This window comes from Lepeophtheirus salmonis, chromosome 5, assembly GCF_016086655.4.
Source record: "Lepeophtheirus salmonis chromosome 5, UVic_Lsal_1.4, whole genome shotgun sequence".
Classification (NCBI taxonomy): Eukaryota; Metazoa; Arthropoda; class Copepoda; order Siphonostomatoida; family Caligidae; genus Lepeophtheirus; species Lepeophtheirus salmonis.
In genome coordinates, this window is record NC_052135.2 from 49,015,919 (window position 1) to 49,034,773 (window position 18,855).

An 18,855-nucleotide genomic window follows, 5' to 3' on the forward strand; every position below is an offset into this window, starting at 1 on the left:
AGAATTGTATATATATATATATATAATATCAAATGAACATTAGGCAAATACTCCAGATCATCAAGCGCGCGCAATCATTAGAAAATAAAACTCATAATAGAATAATGCAGTAAGGACATAGCTACTACGGAAGTATAGGATAAATAGCTATTCATTCAATCAGAGTTAGGTATGATATATTATAAGAATCATATGTACATCCATCGTGTCTTGATACTAAAAACGTACATAAACATATTTAAATAGGGGTATTGTATGAAAGTAGTATCCATCAATACAATTACAAAGTTGAGGAAGAAACAAACTTTCCTTCCGCGAAGAAATCACATGTTAATAGTAGTAATAATATCATTGACGAGTGTTAGGTCCAGAGACAATAAAGAAGTACATATTATAAATATATAACTGAGAAGTAAATACTAGGACTCGACCGATATATGCATGAGCCAAATAAATCGGCTAAATTTTGGGTAGTTTTAGATCAGGAGCCGCACAAGCCTTGGCATTTTTTTACAATGTACAAAAACAGTCAAGTAAGGGACATTGCAGGTGACCTCTTAAACCAGGTTTCCTATTTTATAGGAATTTTATGTTTGAAAACTGGATATTGCGCTTAGCGCAGTGACACGCTTAAAATAGGATGCTGATAGATCAGGGTAGTTATTTGGCCATTGGTGTGCGGAGCCTGTAGATCAATGTGCTAACCAATTATAACTAATTTCCCTACAAAATAGGATTTTTTTTTTTTTTGTTTGCCAAAAAAAAAAAAAAAAAAAAAAAAAAAAAAGATTTAATTGATAAACTAAGCGGTTATCGGTTTGTACAAGGAATACTTTATACATGGAACAATGTACTCCTTTTGGTCAAAGGAAGGACTATATTTTTGAGAAGAATAGCTATGAAGGAATGAAAAATTGAATTAAAACAATCGTGTAATGAATTAAAATAATATTTTTTAAATGTTATCAGAATAATAATTAGTTGAATAAGTTATTTGAATTTCTAAAACATTCATTACACCATAAATTCAATGCAATTCCCTCTTTCATTTATTAACCATTATACAAATAGCCTTAAGTTGGTCAAAAAAAGGAAGATAGTTCAGGGCGTCCGCCGGAAATATAGATATATATAGCTTTTTTTGTTTCTTGCTTGGTTTTTGAAAATATATAAAAAAAATTAAACTGTTTTGATAAGTTATTGAAAAATCCATAGCAATTCACCAAAAAATTCCAAAAATCCACAATTGTTCACAAAAATTTCAATTTTTTTCTTCCAAAAATCCAAAGCTATTTAGAAAAAATTGAACTTTTTGGAACCGAATTTCAAAAATACAGTTCAGAAAAAAATTACAAAAATGTAATCTCAAAAGTCCATAGCTATTCACAAAAAAAAAAAAAAATTTTGGAAATAAAATTTGAGGAATTATTTTTGGGAGGGAAATTGTGGGGGGGGAGGGCTACAGACGCCCTTGTAGTTCCATGTATTCCTTGAATAATCGTTGTCTGCATCGGTCCCAAAAAATCAAATATCGGTCTAATCCTAGTCCACAAATACATACGAGGATATAGATATGGAACAATGCTGACTATGCGTCTTGGAAAATAGTCATGGCAAAACAATGTGGGGGAAAAATGTAAACAATATATTAATAGACAGCCCCAAATATTTTGCAACAAAAAACCCAAAACAAGAGTATGAAACAGATTGTTAATCCCCAAGGAGAGAAAGAGAGAGAGAGAGAGCATCATGACATGAAGAAATGCTGGATTAGTTATCTTATAATATTATTTTTAAGACATTATTTTTTTGTCAGGCAGCAATTCTAACCTTGTTCTTCTAGATCCTGAATATGATGAAGTGTATGGATATCCACTATATGATGAAAATATGTCATGTTATTTATTTTAATGGTATTAAAATGGTAATAATGTTTTTGAAGTACATCATACTTAGGGCCTCGATTAACGACGAATAAAATACAATTAATCAAAGTAATTCAAATACAAAAACATAGTGTTTTTTTTCGTAAGTAAAGTAAAAAAAATTAAAAAATGTGCAGTCAATCAATCGTTAAGCGAAACCACAGGCTGTGTGCTTCCTTTTTCTTTAAAAATGCTCAAATTATAGAACTACATTGTAAGCATATAAATGATAAGAGTTGTAGAAATTATGAACTGCCGGCATGCTTAAAAATAGAAACCGAAACATTACGTAGTCACTCTGTCAATTTGAAGAATGTTTAGGAGAACAACAGCGTAGCTGTCATTGTGTTTTATAAGATTTACTGCGAGACGCTATAAGAAGAAAGGAGTTAACTCAAATCCCACTCCATATCTTGCAAGGAATTACTCAGATGTCGACCCTCAATTCAACTAAGGAGTCCAACAAGGACTTACACTTAAAACTCTTCAACAAATCCTCAGTGCCACTCTCAGTTCTTCATGAGCACACAAACCAGTGATTACTTTCTACTTAGAAAATAAGAAAACAGCTTTTAAATTGTTAGCATGACGGGTTTTTTAGCATTCCCACAGGTCATATTTTCTACACCTCTATACATGATACTTAGAGATGAGGAACAAACATAAAAGGAGTAACAACTTTTACCCCCTCAAACTAAAATACCCAAGAGACTCTTCCACGATTGTTTTTTCGATCAATCCAGACTGCGCACCGATAATTAGAAAAGTGGGTCATACAAAATTCACAATATATATGAATTAAGAAATGTCTCCACTGTCACATTTATGGACAAATACACACTCAAGAGTACATCATATTCTTAAGTAAGAAATTCAACAGTATGGACTCTTATAAAAAGTGACAATAATGCTCTTTTAATTGAAATTTGATGAATCAGATCTAGTTTTTGCATTTCAATATTCTTATTAGTCTATTTTTACGACGTAAAAAGGACAGAAATATTACTAAACATAGAAAATTCCATTTTTATACAACTTTCCTTTTTAATTTATTTTATATTTGTTCCTCACTTATACGTATATATAATAAATCAAAAAAATAAATACTCGATAGATGGAATGCAAATTCAGCTAAGGGCTATTTTTGTAATCTTACTATTACTAGTAGAATAGCAAGGTAATGAAAGAAAGAAGCTTTTTTGTAGATATATCAATAATTTTTGTATTGTACAGTCCATATTTAGGACTGAAGACTACATATCAGACCTAAAAACTTATAAAGTTCGGTCCTTCATGGCACCACTCAAATTTATAGTATTCTTTTTTAATGATGTCCCGAAGGACTGATATGACATATCTTAAGACTGGACTGTATAAATAAAGACCGACACTGACTAATTTATTATTATCAGAATAATGATAAATTAATGAAGTTCTTTATATTAATTACAGGATTGTTTAAATTCAATTTTCTCTTTCATTTGATAACCATTCTGCTAATTGATATTTAAGACTATAAGAATAGTCTTTAGCACGTCAAAAAGGGGAGGGGAAAATATGCGCATTCCATTTATGTTTAGAGCAATATTTCTTTAAAAAAAATAATGAAGGAACAAAGATGCATTTTCAAAGAAAAGTTATTATTAACAACAATTATTAACAGCAGGCACCTCTGTTCATATAAGAAATCAAGCCAAGGCTTAGGATAGTCCCTAGACGGTGATGATGAATCCCTGTCCGACATGTAACTATAATAAAAATAAATTAATAGGAAAAAATTCTACGAGGATTAATGATCAATATTATTATATTCATAGGATTATAGAGGAGTTTCATTCCATAACGAGAATGAAGAAAAAGAGGAGAAAGACATGGTGATTCAGGATGAAGACATCAATGTATGATCCCTAGGAACTTGTGTATACCAAAAATTTGGTAATGCCAATATAATATACCTGCACTTGAATGAGGCATTTCACAAAGGAAAAAAAATGTATAGATATAATTTATGAACATTAGCTCTTTATATATCTTTTAAAACTCGTCACACTAAGGACACATGATACAACAGAAATATGTTTTTGTTACGTATGTGTGCATTCGCATACTATGAGATGTTTGTAAACAATTAACAATTAATTAACAAATACAAAAATAGCAACGTATTGTGGGTAAATGGATTAAGGCTTAATTAGGTGGTTGCTAAGTACCTTTATTGCACCCATGTTTTAAGGAAATAATAAAGAGAACTAAATTAAAATAATAAATTAAATAATAATTATTAAATAAGTAAGGGAGATTAAAACAGTACTTCTCAAACTTTTAGGGATTTCCTACTCGAATCCCTCATAGTTCTAAATAAGGGAATTTTTTAAATTTACATAAATTATAAAAGTGTGACCTTATTCTAAATAATAATAAAATAAAAAAATTGGAGTTGGAGCTTAAGGTGCAGACAAGTGTTGTTATTACAAGCCTATCTAAATATTTGTTACACAACGTCAATCAATTAATTTTAACAGACACTACACATTTGCCCCACATAAAATCGGACTTAAAATAGTAGAACCCAGGAACTTGAGCACCTCAGTACTTCCAATATATTATTTGGAGTTCCATTCGAAATGGAGAGAAAACTGTTTCTACATAAGCCAAATATCTCTAGTTGGAAAATATATATTCGGAACTGGACTGTGTTGCTTTTCAACTATCATTTTTACTAACAAATTAGCGTCGAGTTCTCGGGTTCAACCCATAGAGACGACAAAGGGATTTATATTGACAATATAGCATAATAAGGCTATAGTATATTAAAATCTTCAATCTGTAGATATGTCAAAGGGTAGACACAAAGAGAATAATTATTTTTTGACATTCTGGTTCATTTGACATCATGAGTGAGCAAAAACCCAAAAAAAAGCGCATCTCAGATCTCCTAAATGCGAGGATGATGGTCATTTTGAAATGCTCCAGGAGCATAGTTTTAAGGTGGCCAAGATAAATAATGATAGAGAAGACCTCTTCAGAAAAAGAGGAAGTGGAGGCACAATTTAAAGAGGGATTCGGAGTTCCTGTCCAGCTTGGAAAAACAGGATCAAGGAGGACCATTCGGAAGGCCGTGAAAGGAGAGCAAGGATTTCCTCGTACAAGAGGATCCCATGACACCTTATCATAGAGATCATGAAGGCCAGGAGGCTCGTGTCCACGTTTTGCTACCCAACCCTGTATGATTATAGTGTATCATGCATTTGATGAAAAAGCTTGCCAGACTCCTCCCTGGACAAGATGTAAATATAGAGGACATGTAACAAAATAGGACGATGATTGGTCATCTGCTAATCTGTCCTCCCTAGAGTTACCGTAACGGAGACAATAATAACAACATAAGCACCCCCCAAAAAAAAAAAAAAATTAAATTAAATTTCCCTCCCCAACGTTTGAGAAGCCCTGGATTAAGATATAGATAGTGAGTGAGAGAGAGTTAGTTACCTTCCTTTCCGTAGTTTGTTATGGTAGAAACTACTACTATTCTCCTTGTCTGGATTATTACGGCTGGAGGAAATAAAGGAAAGTATCCATTAACCATGCATTAATTTTTATGTTTTTTTTTTTTTTTGTTAAAAGATAACATAAAATTACAATCATTATTATTCGCCGATCATCCGAAACGAGATTATTTGAGATTAAACAATAACAGATAAGATAGCAATATAAACAACAATATCCACAAGATTGCTCTTAGTGGATATTTGCTAAATACAAAATTTAAAAGTTAAATTAGTGTTGGATTCGAGTGAAAAATATTGAGTTCAAGTTTTGAGAACTCCTTGAGTGGTTTCTCCTTTGTAATACAATATCAACTCATTTTTTAATAAGTATGTATGCTCTTTACTGTCCTTTTAAGTGAAAAATAGAAATTTGACTAATATCCCAACTCGAATGTTCTGATTATTATAATTTGAGTTCAAGTCGAATCAAACACTAAAGTTAATATTTTTTCAAAATAAAAGTTATTTATTACTGACATTAGTATTTGGATTATGCTTTTTTTTTTAATCCATAAATAAGTTATGGATAATTAATTAATTAATTTGCTGGATGAAGTGATTTAGACTTGAATGATGAGTTATTTTATGGTATTAATAAAAAACGTGGAAAATATACCTTGGTCTTCGAGAGGGGTCATGTTCTGGAGACTGATCTCTCGAATCACGTCTAAATGGGTAAAATAAAAAGAAATAAAATAAAAAAAGGGAAGTGCAATAATAAACTCAAAAATAAACAAAATTTGATGCCGAACAAAACAAGAATGAATTTGGTTGTAGTTCATTGTGTATTAAAAGAATTGAAGTATAATGTATTGTAGTTAAGGAGATGCAAATATGAATGAATAACTTACCCAGGTTTGCCAACCTTAGAGTGCCGTCTACTTGATGGTGCTGTAGTACGAGCTCTCATAGGCTTACAGACTGAGTCAATATCAGTTTGTCTGGCAGAGAGTGTGTCCATGAAGCTTTGATTTTCGTCGATGAGAGTCTTGATGATTTCAACATCATCTGGTAGAGGTTCTTGTTCGAGTGTAGTGAGTGTGTTCTCTTTTCCAAGAAGCCATTGCATGAGTTCGTCAAGCAAGGCTAACAAGTCCTTGAGTTGTTTAAGATGTTCATCCAATTTATCACGTCGTTGTAGTGACCAGGAGGCAAGCTCATCCCATCGAGATTGAATTATGGTAATCCAGTGTTTAATGACGGTAACAGCATCAGGATGGCACTTGTCCAGTATTTCCTTGGCAAGTTTGATGGTAAAGTCCTTATCTCGCTCTTTGTCTTGCATTTCTCTCATAAATTTTTCATGATCCTCAAGTTGTTTACGGATTTCATCCTCATCCTCAGGTAATGGACCAGAGAATTGAAGCTTCATCTCAGCATTTGTTAGCCACTCTAAAAGCATATTCACATTCTTATGCAATTCTTCAGCTTGTTTCAAGGCTTCTTCCAAACGCTTGGTCTTAGTCTTACTCAATGTCCAAATGCTCTCCCATTGGGTGGTGAGCTCAGTTACTTGGGATTTGATTCGCACAGCGTCCTCACGGTCGGCAGTTTCAAGTAAGCCCTCGGCGGTTTTCTTGAGAGACTCTACTTGATCGGTTCTAGCGTTCAATTCCTCTTCAAAATTCTTGTGTTTCTCAACCAAATTGATGACGGTATCCAAGTCACCGTGAACAGGTGTCTTTGTGTCAAGTCCAGACTGCATTTGCTTGAGCCAATCCATTAGTGCTTTCAAGGCATCCTTGAATTGACCAGAAAACAATAAGGCTTCCTCCAACTTGCGTTGCTTTTCAACAGACAAATTGCATACGTTGAGCCATTTGTTTTTCAATTCAGTAAGCATGTTTTTGATGGTTGTTTCGTCTGTCTTGGGTGCCTTATCCTTGAGTTGTTTTCCATTCTTCATTGTTGAATCATATACGGGTTGTTTAGCACTAAGTTCTTTTTGAAATTCCTTGTGCTTTTCTATTTCTTTCTTGATTTTAAGGGGATCGTTTTTGTTTTGAGTACCAAGATCCTTGAGGTTATTTGCAGCATCGTCCAACCATCCACACATGAACTCCCAGGAGTCATTGAATTCTTTGGCCTCTTTATAACCATAGTCGAGGGCCCGAGTTCTTTCAGCAGATTTGGAGACAACCTTTTCCCATCTATGTTGTACACTTACAAGTAGATTCTTAATGAGAATAACATCTTGTTTTTGAGAAAAGTATTTGAGGTGTGTTCCCTTTTTGTCCAAGGAGAGCATTGTTTCGCGTTGAGATGATACTTCATTTTGGAATTCCTTGTGCTCCTCAATTTGGAATTTAATGGTTTCCAAAACTCGAGACACTGGTTTAAGATTAGACAATGTCTTCTCAGCTTGTGTAAGCCAATTAATAAATGCTTGAAGAGCTTCATGGAATTCCGTGGCTTCCTTAAGGGCAATTTCCAATTTGATTTTCTTGTCATTAGCACGAGACAAAATATTATCCCATCTTGTTTTCAAGGTTTTCAAATTATTTTGTAGGTTAGTAGCGGTGCCATCTGTAGATTTTTTAAGATAGTCATGTCCACGACCTAAAAGTGCTTCAACTTTGGGTGCAGTAGCCTCAAGTTCCTTGAATACTTCCATAAATCGATCTAATTGATCTTTAGCTGTTTCTGGTAGACCTCCAACTGGTTTAGAGGACGAAAGAGCACCATCAACATCATTGAGCCACAAAAGCATGTCTTGAATTTCTTGGTTGAACAATTGAGCCTCTCTCAATGCATCTTCTAATTCAACTTGACGATCTTCAGCCTTGCCCAACAAATTATTCCATTTTGTGTTAAGTTCATTAAGCTTATTTTGAGTGTCAGAAGCTTCTCTTGATCCCCTCTCAGACTCGATAATTTGTCTTCCAGCATCATTGAGTGTATCCACACTGGATTGATGAGCTTGGATATCATTAACCATTACCTTCAATTTGGCTAACTCCACCTCAATGACTTGAGGATCACCAAAAACGGGCTTTAGGGTATCCAATGTATTTTCTGTCCGTCCAATCCAAATTAACAGCTCATTCAGAGCATGTTGGAACTGTCCTAGTCGTAGAAGAGCGTGTTCCAATTCCCTCTTACGCTCGGATATACCTCTGTTTAAATCCTCCCAGCGATGGTTCACATCAATCAAGGGCTCCTTGATAGCTCTTGCTTGTTCAGAAGATGCTTTTTCGGTTAAGTCACTAGCTTGCCTATACAAAATATAAGTAAAGTTGATTATATGGGGCAAGGTATTATTCCAAATAGCGAACATTCATCACCCATCAAATAAAACACAATAAAGGTAATACAAAAAAAATAAAAAAATAATAAGATAATGATAATTTAAGATGTAAGAAATTGTCCCAAAAAATATGTAGATTTATGACTTAACAGAAGGAGCATTATTTGCCCCACGAATAATTATTTGTATTTAAATTTTTAAGCATAAAAAACGGATAATTAATTTATGGTAGGTAATAGTTGACTGAAAAAACTTAAAAACGTAATTTAAGAAGGAAGAATTAATGCATAAGCAAAACACTAATGTAGGTAAATGCACACTAAGAAAGATACAGAGAAAACTTGCCTTGATAAGCTCCTGTTGAATAATTTTCCAGAGAGCAATGAATAAAAGAAAATTTAAGTATTACAAATTAAATCAATTGAAAAATACACTTAAGATCTTGGATAAATTAAAATGTTGTGCAGAATGTAATTATATAGATATAAAGGATTGGTTAATGATGTAATTACCTGTTTAATGCTTCGACCTTGATCATGTAGGGATCAACCTCATCCTTGAACTTTCTAAGCTGGTCAATTTGCTTCTTAACTTGATCAATGTCAGAGCCAATAGGACCAAGGCCATCAAAATTTCTTTCGGATTTTTTAAGAAATTCTCCAAGAATACGAAGGGTTTCATAGAATTCCATTGCTTTCTCCATTGCATCCAAAAGATTTTGCTCTCTTCTAGCATACATGGATGTAATGTTATTCCATGCTGAATCCAAGTCCTCGATGTGTCTTCGAAGCTCAGGTCGGTCAGCATCACCAACCATTCCAATGAGATCCTTTCCGGTTTGACGACATTTATCCACACCTGGCTTCGTGTTGTCAATATCTCTCTTGATATTCTTAAGTTCAGCTTTTTGAGCTTCAATTGCTTTGGGCTCAACTGCTGGAGGGTCTTGAGAGTTGAGATTATCTTGAATCTTCTTGATTTGAGAAATGATTTGTTGTAGTTCATCCCAGAACTTCTCAGCCAATGCAAGAGCATTCTCCAAGGAGACAGATCTGTCTTTAGTTCCTTTTTGAATTTTGTTCCAAAGGGCGTTAAGAGTGTCAAGTTTTTTCTTGATATCCTTAATAGCAGGATCATTTTTGTTGGGAGCCTTTTGAATGATGTCACTTGCTGCTTTTTTAACTGCTTCAAAAGCAGCCTCTTTCTTAGCCAAGTCATCAATGATGGCATTATTATCCTCCATTTGTTCTTTTATTTTTTCAGGGTGAGCGGAAACGGGTTCGGCATTATTCACTTGCTCAGCGGTATTAGCAAGAGCATTGAGCATTCCGTCCAATTTATCAGTAAATTGTGAGCATTCTTGGAGAGCATCTTCAAGAGCTTGTTGTCTTTCTCTCACACTTAATTTCAATGCATTATATCTTTGATTGTCTGTTTCGATGATATCTTGTACTCTGTAGGCATCGTCTTCGACAATGAGACGCAACAAAGCACCTCCAGTTTTGTTCAAACGATCCAAAACAGGCTTATGGTCTTGAATGGATTGCATAAGGGATCTATTAAGTTCTTGTTGTTTGGCAATTACATCTGGTCGCATGGCAGGCATGTGTTGATTCATGGCGTCTCTTTCAATATCATCCAACCAATCAGTGAGTTCGTTATGCGTTTCATAAAAGTGTTCAGACAATGGGAGAGCTTGTTCCAATATTCCAAGACGATCATTACTTAATTTAATAACGATTTCCATGGTTTCTTTAAGGTCATCCATTTTTTCTTTAACTTGTTCCGTTTCGCTCGTTTGTGCACTTTCCCTCAATACTCTTTTCGCGTTGGATAGAACATCACGTACTCTACCCTTTTGACTAGAAATATCATCATTGAGTGCCTTATGTTCCTTCAATTGAATTCGGATTACATCAGGTTCTGATGATGGTGGATCTGCATCTCTGATTTGATTTTCAACCTCTCTAAACCAATCTAGGAGCTCATCAATATCCGCAACAACCTCATTTGAACGTTGTTTAGATAATTGAATGCGTTCACCTCTTCTTTGGATTTGTTCACAAATAGCATCGAATCTCTTGTTGTCTCTGGACACAAGCTCTTCGATCGTTCTTGCACCTTCCCCAGGAGACATTTGACATAATTGTGGCCCAGAAATATTAATTCCTTCCAAAAGAGGTCGGTTGTCCATGACATCCTGTTCTAATCTTTTGATTTCTAATTCTTGATCTTCTAAACTGTAAGTATCCAAGGATTGGAAAATACCTTCTACTCCTGTCATCCATTCTGTAAGACGAGAATGAGATTGGTGGAAATTTTGAACAAGGGGCAGCATTTCTTGAGCGTTTTTGAGTAAGTCTGCAGCCTTGGAAGCTAAGTCATTGTACTTGCGTTGTAGAGAGTCTAATTTGTCTTTTAATTGAAGAGCTTCTTCATTTGCAATATTCTTCATCAATACATTTCCTTGAATAACAACGTCATCCACATTTTTTTGTTTGGAAACGATTTCCTCAGTTACATAATGAAGCTCCTCCATTTGAACCATCAATTTCTCAGTGAAAACTGATAATATCTTATAATTACTTAATTTACGCTCAACCGTTTCCATCCAGGAGAGCAAGTCCTCATATGTTAAGACTAAGTTTCTCAATCCAGCAATGGAGTCTTTAAGAAGATTATGGATGTTGTCTGAGTTATTCACTAATAGACCATATCTATTGGTGAGCTCTTCAATCTTCTCAGCAAGAGCTTGTGCATCTTCTTCACCCACCACTTGCATCAAGGCAGAGGCGACATCAGCTAGATCATCAAATGAGGGCTGCTTACCAATAATTTCATCATGTACTTTGTCATGTTCATTAATTCGTTTTTGGATTTGATCTTCTTCAGTAGGAACAACCTCCATGGATTTAACCTTCTTTTCTGTTTTGTCAAGCCATTTTTCAAGTGGTCCAAGTTTATCATGATACTCTTTAGCAATTTGCATGGCATCTTCCAACAAGTCTTTGCGATCTTGGGACTTTTTATTAAGATCCGAAAACCGATCTTCAAGTGCACTAACCTCACCCTCAATGCGACGTCTTTCAGATGGGTCAGCAGAAGCAGCTATTTCTTTTCCCATTTTGATAAGTGAATCAACAGCGCCTTTTCTGTCAGCCAAAAGTTTAGCAACAAACTTTTGCTCTTGAACTTGAGCCTTGATAACCTTATAATCAGACGATGGTGCCTTCTGATTGGCCATCATCTCATCCATTTCATTCATCCATGACATAAGTCCAGCGAGAGCTTCTTGGAACTTTCCAGATTGCAACAATCCTTGATCAAGTTTACGTTCCCTATCAGCAATGTTTTGTTTTAAATCATTCCACTTATCGTTCAGTTTTTCGAGATCACGCTCCATTTGATTTGTATTTACTCCACTAGCAGCAGATTGAATGAGACCTTGGCCGTTTCTATTAGTTTTTTCAACTTCCTTTCCGACTGATTCGACAGCATTACGTTGAAATCTCTTGAAATCTTCTTGTTGGCTCTTGATACTCTCAATATCTCTACCAATAACACCAAAGGATTTCTCTTCCCGGAAGACCTCTTCAATGTCACTCATAACTCCTTCATACAAGTCATAGAAAGCACTGACCTTTTCAATCATATTGTCAATATCTTTTTCTCTTGATTGTCCCCTAGTATGAAGCTTGTCAAGTTGTCGATTTAATGATGACACCTTATCCTTAAGTTCTCTTGGATTAGATACAAATCCTTGTGCTATGATGGTCTCTGATATCTCCAAAGTCTCTTGTACTCGTTCACGGTAGATGTTAACCTTATCCGTAAAGTCATGAACCTCTCCCATTTGTCTATTAAGAGTATCCAAATCTCTAGCAATGGGGCCAAACTTATTGAATTCATCATCCAATAATCCAATATCATTATTCAGATCTTTGATCTTATCATTAAAGTCACCAATGGCAGCGCCTGCATTTTGAAGATCTTCAGCTTGATCTTCAAGTCTATCCTTAAGACTTCCTAAACGATTTCCCAAACTATTCATTAGATCATTGATGTTACTTGCGTCAGAACCAATGTGGTCAGCATCATTAAGCAAATCTTCACCTTCCCGTTGAACTTTACCCATGTTTTTGTCCAATCCCTTGAGATCTTCAAGTAGACCCTTAATTGTTTCCAGAGTCTTGGCATCTTTAGGTGCATTAGTAAGACCTCCTAATTTATCTTCAACTCTCTTCAAACTATTACCAAGATCTCTGGCATCCTCATTAAATTCGGATAATTTGCTCAAGAGATCAGAAAGATTATGACCTCTCTCAGAGATAGCCAAATTTAATGCATCCCATCTTTCTTTTAGATTAGTAAGTTCTTCTTTTACAATTTCTTTATCTGTATCACATGAATCAACAAACGTAGATCCATTCACAACTGTTCCTTCATATTCTGAAGAATGTCTGTTAACATCATTTCTGAAAGATTGTAGTTCTTTTTCTTGCTTTTGAAGTTCAGTTCTAACAAAACTTAAAGGTTGTAGGTGTTCAAATGTATTTTCAGCTTTCTCCAACCATGGAAAGAACTTATCTTGAGAGGTGATATATTTCTTACAATATTCCATGGATGTGTTTAGTCTCTTTTGACGATCTTGAGCATTCTTCTTAAGCTTTTGCCATTGCTTGTCGATATTTTCGAGAGTCTTTTGTTGATTTTTGGCATTCTTTGATTTAGAAATAACGTCTCGACCGCTATTAAGAATCATAATGATTTCATGCTCTTTGGACATAATTTCTTGGTAAAGAGGCTCAAATTCTTGAATTTGCCTTTTGAGAATATCCTTATCAGCAGAAACGACAAGTTTATCAGAGAGTAAGGATTCAAATTCTTTTAACATTTGCTCAGCAGCAAGACAGGATTCATCAAATTCTCTACCTTCTCTAGCGGCATTTTCCAACTCAGCCAAAGCCTTGTCCAATTTCTTTCTACAATTGTTATATTGTCTTTCAACTTGGCCCAACTTTCCTTTGATTTCTGACTTAGAAGCTGGATCAGTCAAAATGTCTTGTAGGTGATCTCCAACAGAAACAACCTCAGCCAAGAGTGGCCTTTGGTCATCAAAGTTTTGTGCAGTATTTTCAAGAAGCTTCATCTTTTGTTCAGGATCTCCTTTGCTAATTGCAATATCATCCAAGTCATCACTGACTTTAGCGATATTATCTTGAAGCTTATTTGATAGATTAAGGAAATCTCTAGTTGGGCCAGAGAGGGCATCTAAAGCACGTTCTCTCTCATCTAATCGTGATAATAATTCATCCCATTTATTGTTAATATGACCGAGCTTCTCATTGATTTTACGTCCATCAGGAGAATTGCTACCTGCTCTATCTAATAACATGCCTCCCGTTTCGTTAAATCGATCCTTATGAGGTATTTTTTCGTTGAATTCCTCTCTCATGACTGCAATCTGACTCATTTGATTTTGAACAAGTCGAGGATCAGATGCAATTGGACCCAAGACATTCATCATCCTTCCCTTGGAATTCAACCAATTGTTAAGGTTATCATAAATATCTTGGAAATCTTTGAGATCGTCAAGGCTGTCGATTTGGGACTTACATTTGTCTTGAAGATCCTTCCATCGCGTAACAACTTCATTTAATTTATTGTCAATCACTTCTGATCCAGGAGCATTTGGTCTTTTTCTCAATAAGTCCTTGATGGAAACTTTAGTTTCATCTAAGAGTGGTTGATTTTCATAGAGTTGATCTAAAATGCTTTTAATTAGTTTCAATTGCTTGTCAGAATCACGTTTGTCAGTAGGAGTATGGTCTCTAGGGAAAGACTTCTCTTGTTTTTCCAAGAAGATCTGAATTTGTTTCAAGTTATCAAAATGTATTTTGATTTCCTCCTTCATTTTATTAAGATCTGCTTCACGATCTCCAAAACGCATACCAAGCATATCATAACGATTATTAATCTCTGATAGTTGAATTTGAATTGGACTTTGATCGTGGAAAGTAGGGATTTGAGATTCTCTTCTTATTCCACCATTTGAGATACCAAATTTAGGGACGGCTGAAGGTCGTCTTGAGCCTAAAATCGAAGGAGTCAAAGAGGGCTTTCTTGGGGATATGCTTTGACGTCTATTGTTGGAGGTTCCATTTTCTAATGAAGTACCTCTCAAAATGGCATCATATTGAATACCTATCTCATTTATTTTGTCAATAGTCTTGCTGTAAGATGTATATTCTTGAGTGAGAGGTCGGAGTTCATCAATTTGTTTTTTGATGATATCTAACTCAACACCAACAGGATCAAGTTGATCAATTTTTTGCTCCATTCTATCAAGCCATTGGTTAACTTGATCCCTTAATGCTTCATAAGCATTAAGGGATTGCTTCCTTGCTCTATTTTGATTTTGTCTCTCTCCGAGGATTTCCCCGAGCTCTTTCCATTTTTCTTCGAGTTCTTTGATGGTCTCTTTACAATGCACTGTATCAGTTACATCCTTTTTGGAAACAAGGTTTTTACCATTCTTCATCATTTCATCGAATTCAGGTCTCTTTTGATCTTTCTTTCGAATAACTTCTTCGATGCGGCGGACTCCTTCTTCTGAGTCCATTTGTAAAACTTCTTTAGACTCCAGAATATCCAAAATATCATTGAACCAGTCATCAAACTTTTCCACAGACACTGTGAAGCTGTCCAATGAAACCGAGACTTCACTTAAGAGGACATTTCTTTGATTAACAACCTTAACAAGATTTTCAAATTTCTTCTGGACTTCCTTCACTTTGGTTTCAATCTTTTTAGATTCTCTAACATTTTTGGCGCTCTGAACAAATTCTTGTGCTGATTTATACATATTCTGAATTGAATTTTCGTGACTATCAATGTCAGACTGGAGAACCTTCAATTGCCTAATTTGCTCATCCAATCTTTCTCTGATAAGACTAGCTGGCTTATTAAGGGATTTCAGTTGATTATCAGCAGAGTCTAGCCAGCTTACAATATTAGCAAGGGCATCTTGGACCCCTTGACTTTGTACTAAGGCACTATCTAGTTCAGTGCAACGGTTGGCCATTGCATTGGCGACAGCATCATACCGATCCTGTAGTTCAAATGGAGTTTGTTCAATTTGTCTTTTTTCTTGAGGAGACATTTGACTGTCATCAAGTGATCCTAAGAGGTTAGAAGCAGCTTGTTTTGCATCGTTAATGAGTTTTTCATTGGCAATGATATCATTGTTAATGGTCTTGGCTCTATTAAGTTGCTCTTCCACAACACGAGGCTCAGCACCAATTGGCTCGCTACAAATTTTGGAAACCTTGGGCTCAACATCTTTCAACCATTTTTTAGCTTTTTCAACAGCATCATTGTAGTCTTTTGATTTGTTACCGACTCGAGAAAATCGATCTGATAATTTGTTGGCACGAGTTAATAATTCATGATAGGATGTACTAACATGTGTAACTTCTTCAGAAACTTGAGATTCTACTTGCTTTGAATGGCTAGATCTAAGCTTTACTTTGTACTCATTGAGGCTATTAAGATATTCCTATTGAAACAAAAGTTAACTTGTATGAAAAATATAACTAATAATCCGACATAAAGAAGAAATAATGATCCATCTTTCGTAAGTTTTGCTTTAAATTTTGATATGGAGAAAACAAAAATTGATATTTAAAATGAATCAAATATACGATGTTAAGAGTTTCTAATTAATCTAATTTAACGATAAATGGTCAATTTTTCACACTCACAACAAAAATAAATATGGTTGCAAACCGAAATAAAATAAAACACTAATAATGAGTACTCAGGTCTTTTATTAAAAAGTTACACCAGTTAACACAAAATTTTGCCTTTTCAAAAATATTTTTGAAGTTCCATATTTAATTCTTAATATTAATTTATGCACTGATTACGAATCTGGAATTTGAAATTTCGTTTCAAATCTAGGCTTCGAGAATTTTCAATTGTTTTTTTTTTTTAAATTACGAGTTTTACTCTTTTAATAGGTTTAAAACACATTTTTAGGGTATTTTAAGAATGCTTAAGGCTTCAAAATTGTATACTAATTTCAAATAGGGTTCTATGTTACATGTGTGATAATCTAATCCTGAGAAAATACCATTTAAAGATTTAAAAAAAACATTTTTTAAAAGTTTATGAAGGGAAAGGAATAATGCATCGATTGTTTATTCGTTTTTAATTTGCTTAACAGAATGTAGCTTGGAAACTCCATACTTTGATTATGAAAAATTGTGTTTCCATATTGAAATTTTTTAGAATAAAATGGATCAGAAAATTAATATTCAAGAGTCTGAATTTCTTTGTTTTTAAATATTATACATCTAGGATGACAAGAATTTGATATGGGCAATAAGACTGATATTTGTAATTATTAAGTTATGACAATTTGGCACTCAGCCCTCGAAATATAATAGGTTTTTTAATCAATAAAAAGGTATTTGCATTTCAGAGGTCAAGTTCTGACGATTTATCGATTTGTTTTGAAGTAAAAATAAGCAGATTTTTACTTAGAAATTCCACGATACTGAATTATATTGTAAGGGAATAATTGAGGTGTTCGGTAATTTTGCCTTAAACCATTTAGCGTTTGGATATTTTGACTTAAAGCCATTTTGTCTCAAAGATATTTCGCCTTAATAAATAAATTAGTGAAGTTTATACGTCATTATTGTTTATTCTTTTGTTAAAATTGATGTTTCCTTTGAATTTTTTAATTAAATGATGTAATATTTATTAGTATAAAATGCATTAAATATGTTTGATTTCTGTTGGAATAATGATGGAATTATGCTCTTGCTTCATATTATGCTTTATTGTCAATCCATGAGTATTTTCTAGAATGAATAATTTATAATGTATAATGATAATTACTAACGGAGAAGTGATTATCAATTCTTGTATTCGTATAATTGTAATATTTTTTTTTTTTTCTTCTGATGTTACCAATTTTATTACTATTTTGTCTCTGGTTCAAATTCATTATATAGTGAGATTTTTGTTGGTGTATGCATTGAAATTTCGGGGAATGATTCCATCATTTTTCCAACATAAAACAACCATTTAATACGTTTTATAGTAATACACATTACATATTTTGATTAAAAAATTCGAAGGGAACATCAATTAGAATTAAATATAGAACATTTTTTTATTATCCTTCCCATTGACGAAATAACAAAATAAAGACTCTAACTCATTATAATTGCATAAATTTGATCCTACCTTAGATAAATCCACAAATTTTTGTCCAGAGATGGTCAAAAATTTCAAATCCGCTCCATGGGTCATAACATCACTAATGAACTCCTTGAATCCATCTGTATTTCCTTGTAGCTTGTTCAAATTAGCCAATTGCCTTTCTTTGTCTTCAAGAACTTTGTATGCCTTCTCCATCCAAGTAGTGAAAGATGACATTTCGGATCGGAATTTGACCAACTCCTCAAGTGCAGAGAGTTGGCGTTTATGGAGCTTGTCAGAGTTATCGTTGACTGAGTCATATCTATCCTTAAGGACTTTGCCTTCAGATTGAAGTTGATTTAATTCAGCAGTTGATAGTACATCAGAACCTGTTTCAACCAACTCAACAATAATATCTAAAGTATTATTGACGGGTCGATTATGGTTGTCTATGTCTTCTTTAATATTCTATTATGACGAGGAGAAAAAAGCTCATTACTGTGTTGTTGGTTTTTTATTTAAACACAAAGTATTTACCTTAAGACCATTGATTTGCGATTTCAAGTTATCAACATTTTCACTCAATGACTCTTGACTAGCAATTTGTCTTTCAATTTTGTCCAACCATTTATTCAAGGACTCTAAATTGGAACCAGCCTGACGGAATTTTTCTTGCACCGCTTCCTATATTATAAAAAACAAAGAAAACATATAAGAACGCAGTACTGAACAAAAAATATTTTACATAAATCCTCCCTGGTTTTATATGTAGTATTTTTGAGTCAAAACCTTGGTCAAAAATGCATACAAATTTATAGAAATAAACACATATATGGTTGGTAGAAGCAGCAACAGAGATACATGGGTTAGCGAAGAAAGTAGTCAATATTCCCGATATTATTAAAGATAGCCCTAAAAGTCA

General features: G+C 34.1%; 1 protein-coding gene across 1 annotated transcript in view; it reads right to left on the reverse strand.

Moving 5' to 3' along the window:
* Positions 1 to 18,855, reverse strand: part of LOC121117292 (microtubule-actin cross-linking factor 1-like) — a 233,642-nt gene that overhangs the window by 8,276 nt on the left and 206,511 nt on the right. The window contains 9 exon segments of the mRNA XM_071888761.1: positions 1,831 to 1,875; positions 3,596 to 3,673; positions 5,415 to 5,477; positions 6,090 to 6,140; positions 6,325 to 8,688; positions 9,066 to 9,077; positions 9,233 to 16,278; positions 17,979 to 18,401; positions 18,471 to 18,617. Coding sequence (XP_071744862.1) covers positions 1,831 to 1,875; positions 3,596 to 3,673; positions 5,415 to 5,477; positions 6,090 to 6,140; positions 6,325 to 8,688; positions 9,066 to 9,077; positions 9,233 to 16,278; positions 17,979 to 18,401; positions 18,471 to 18,617 — 10,229 coding nt within the window.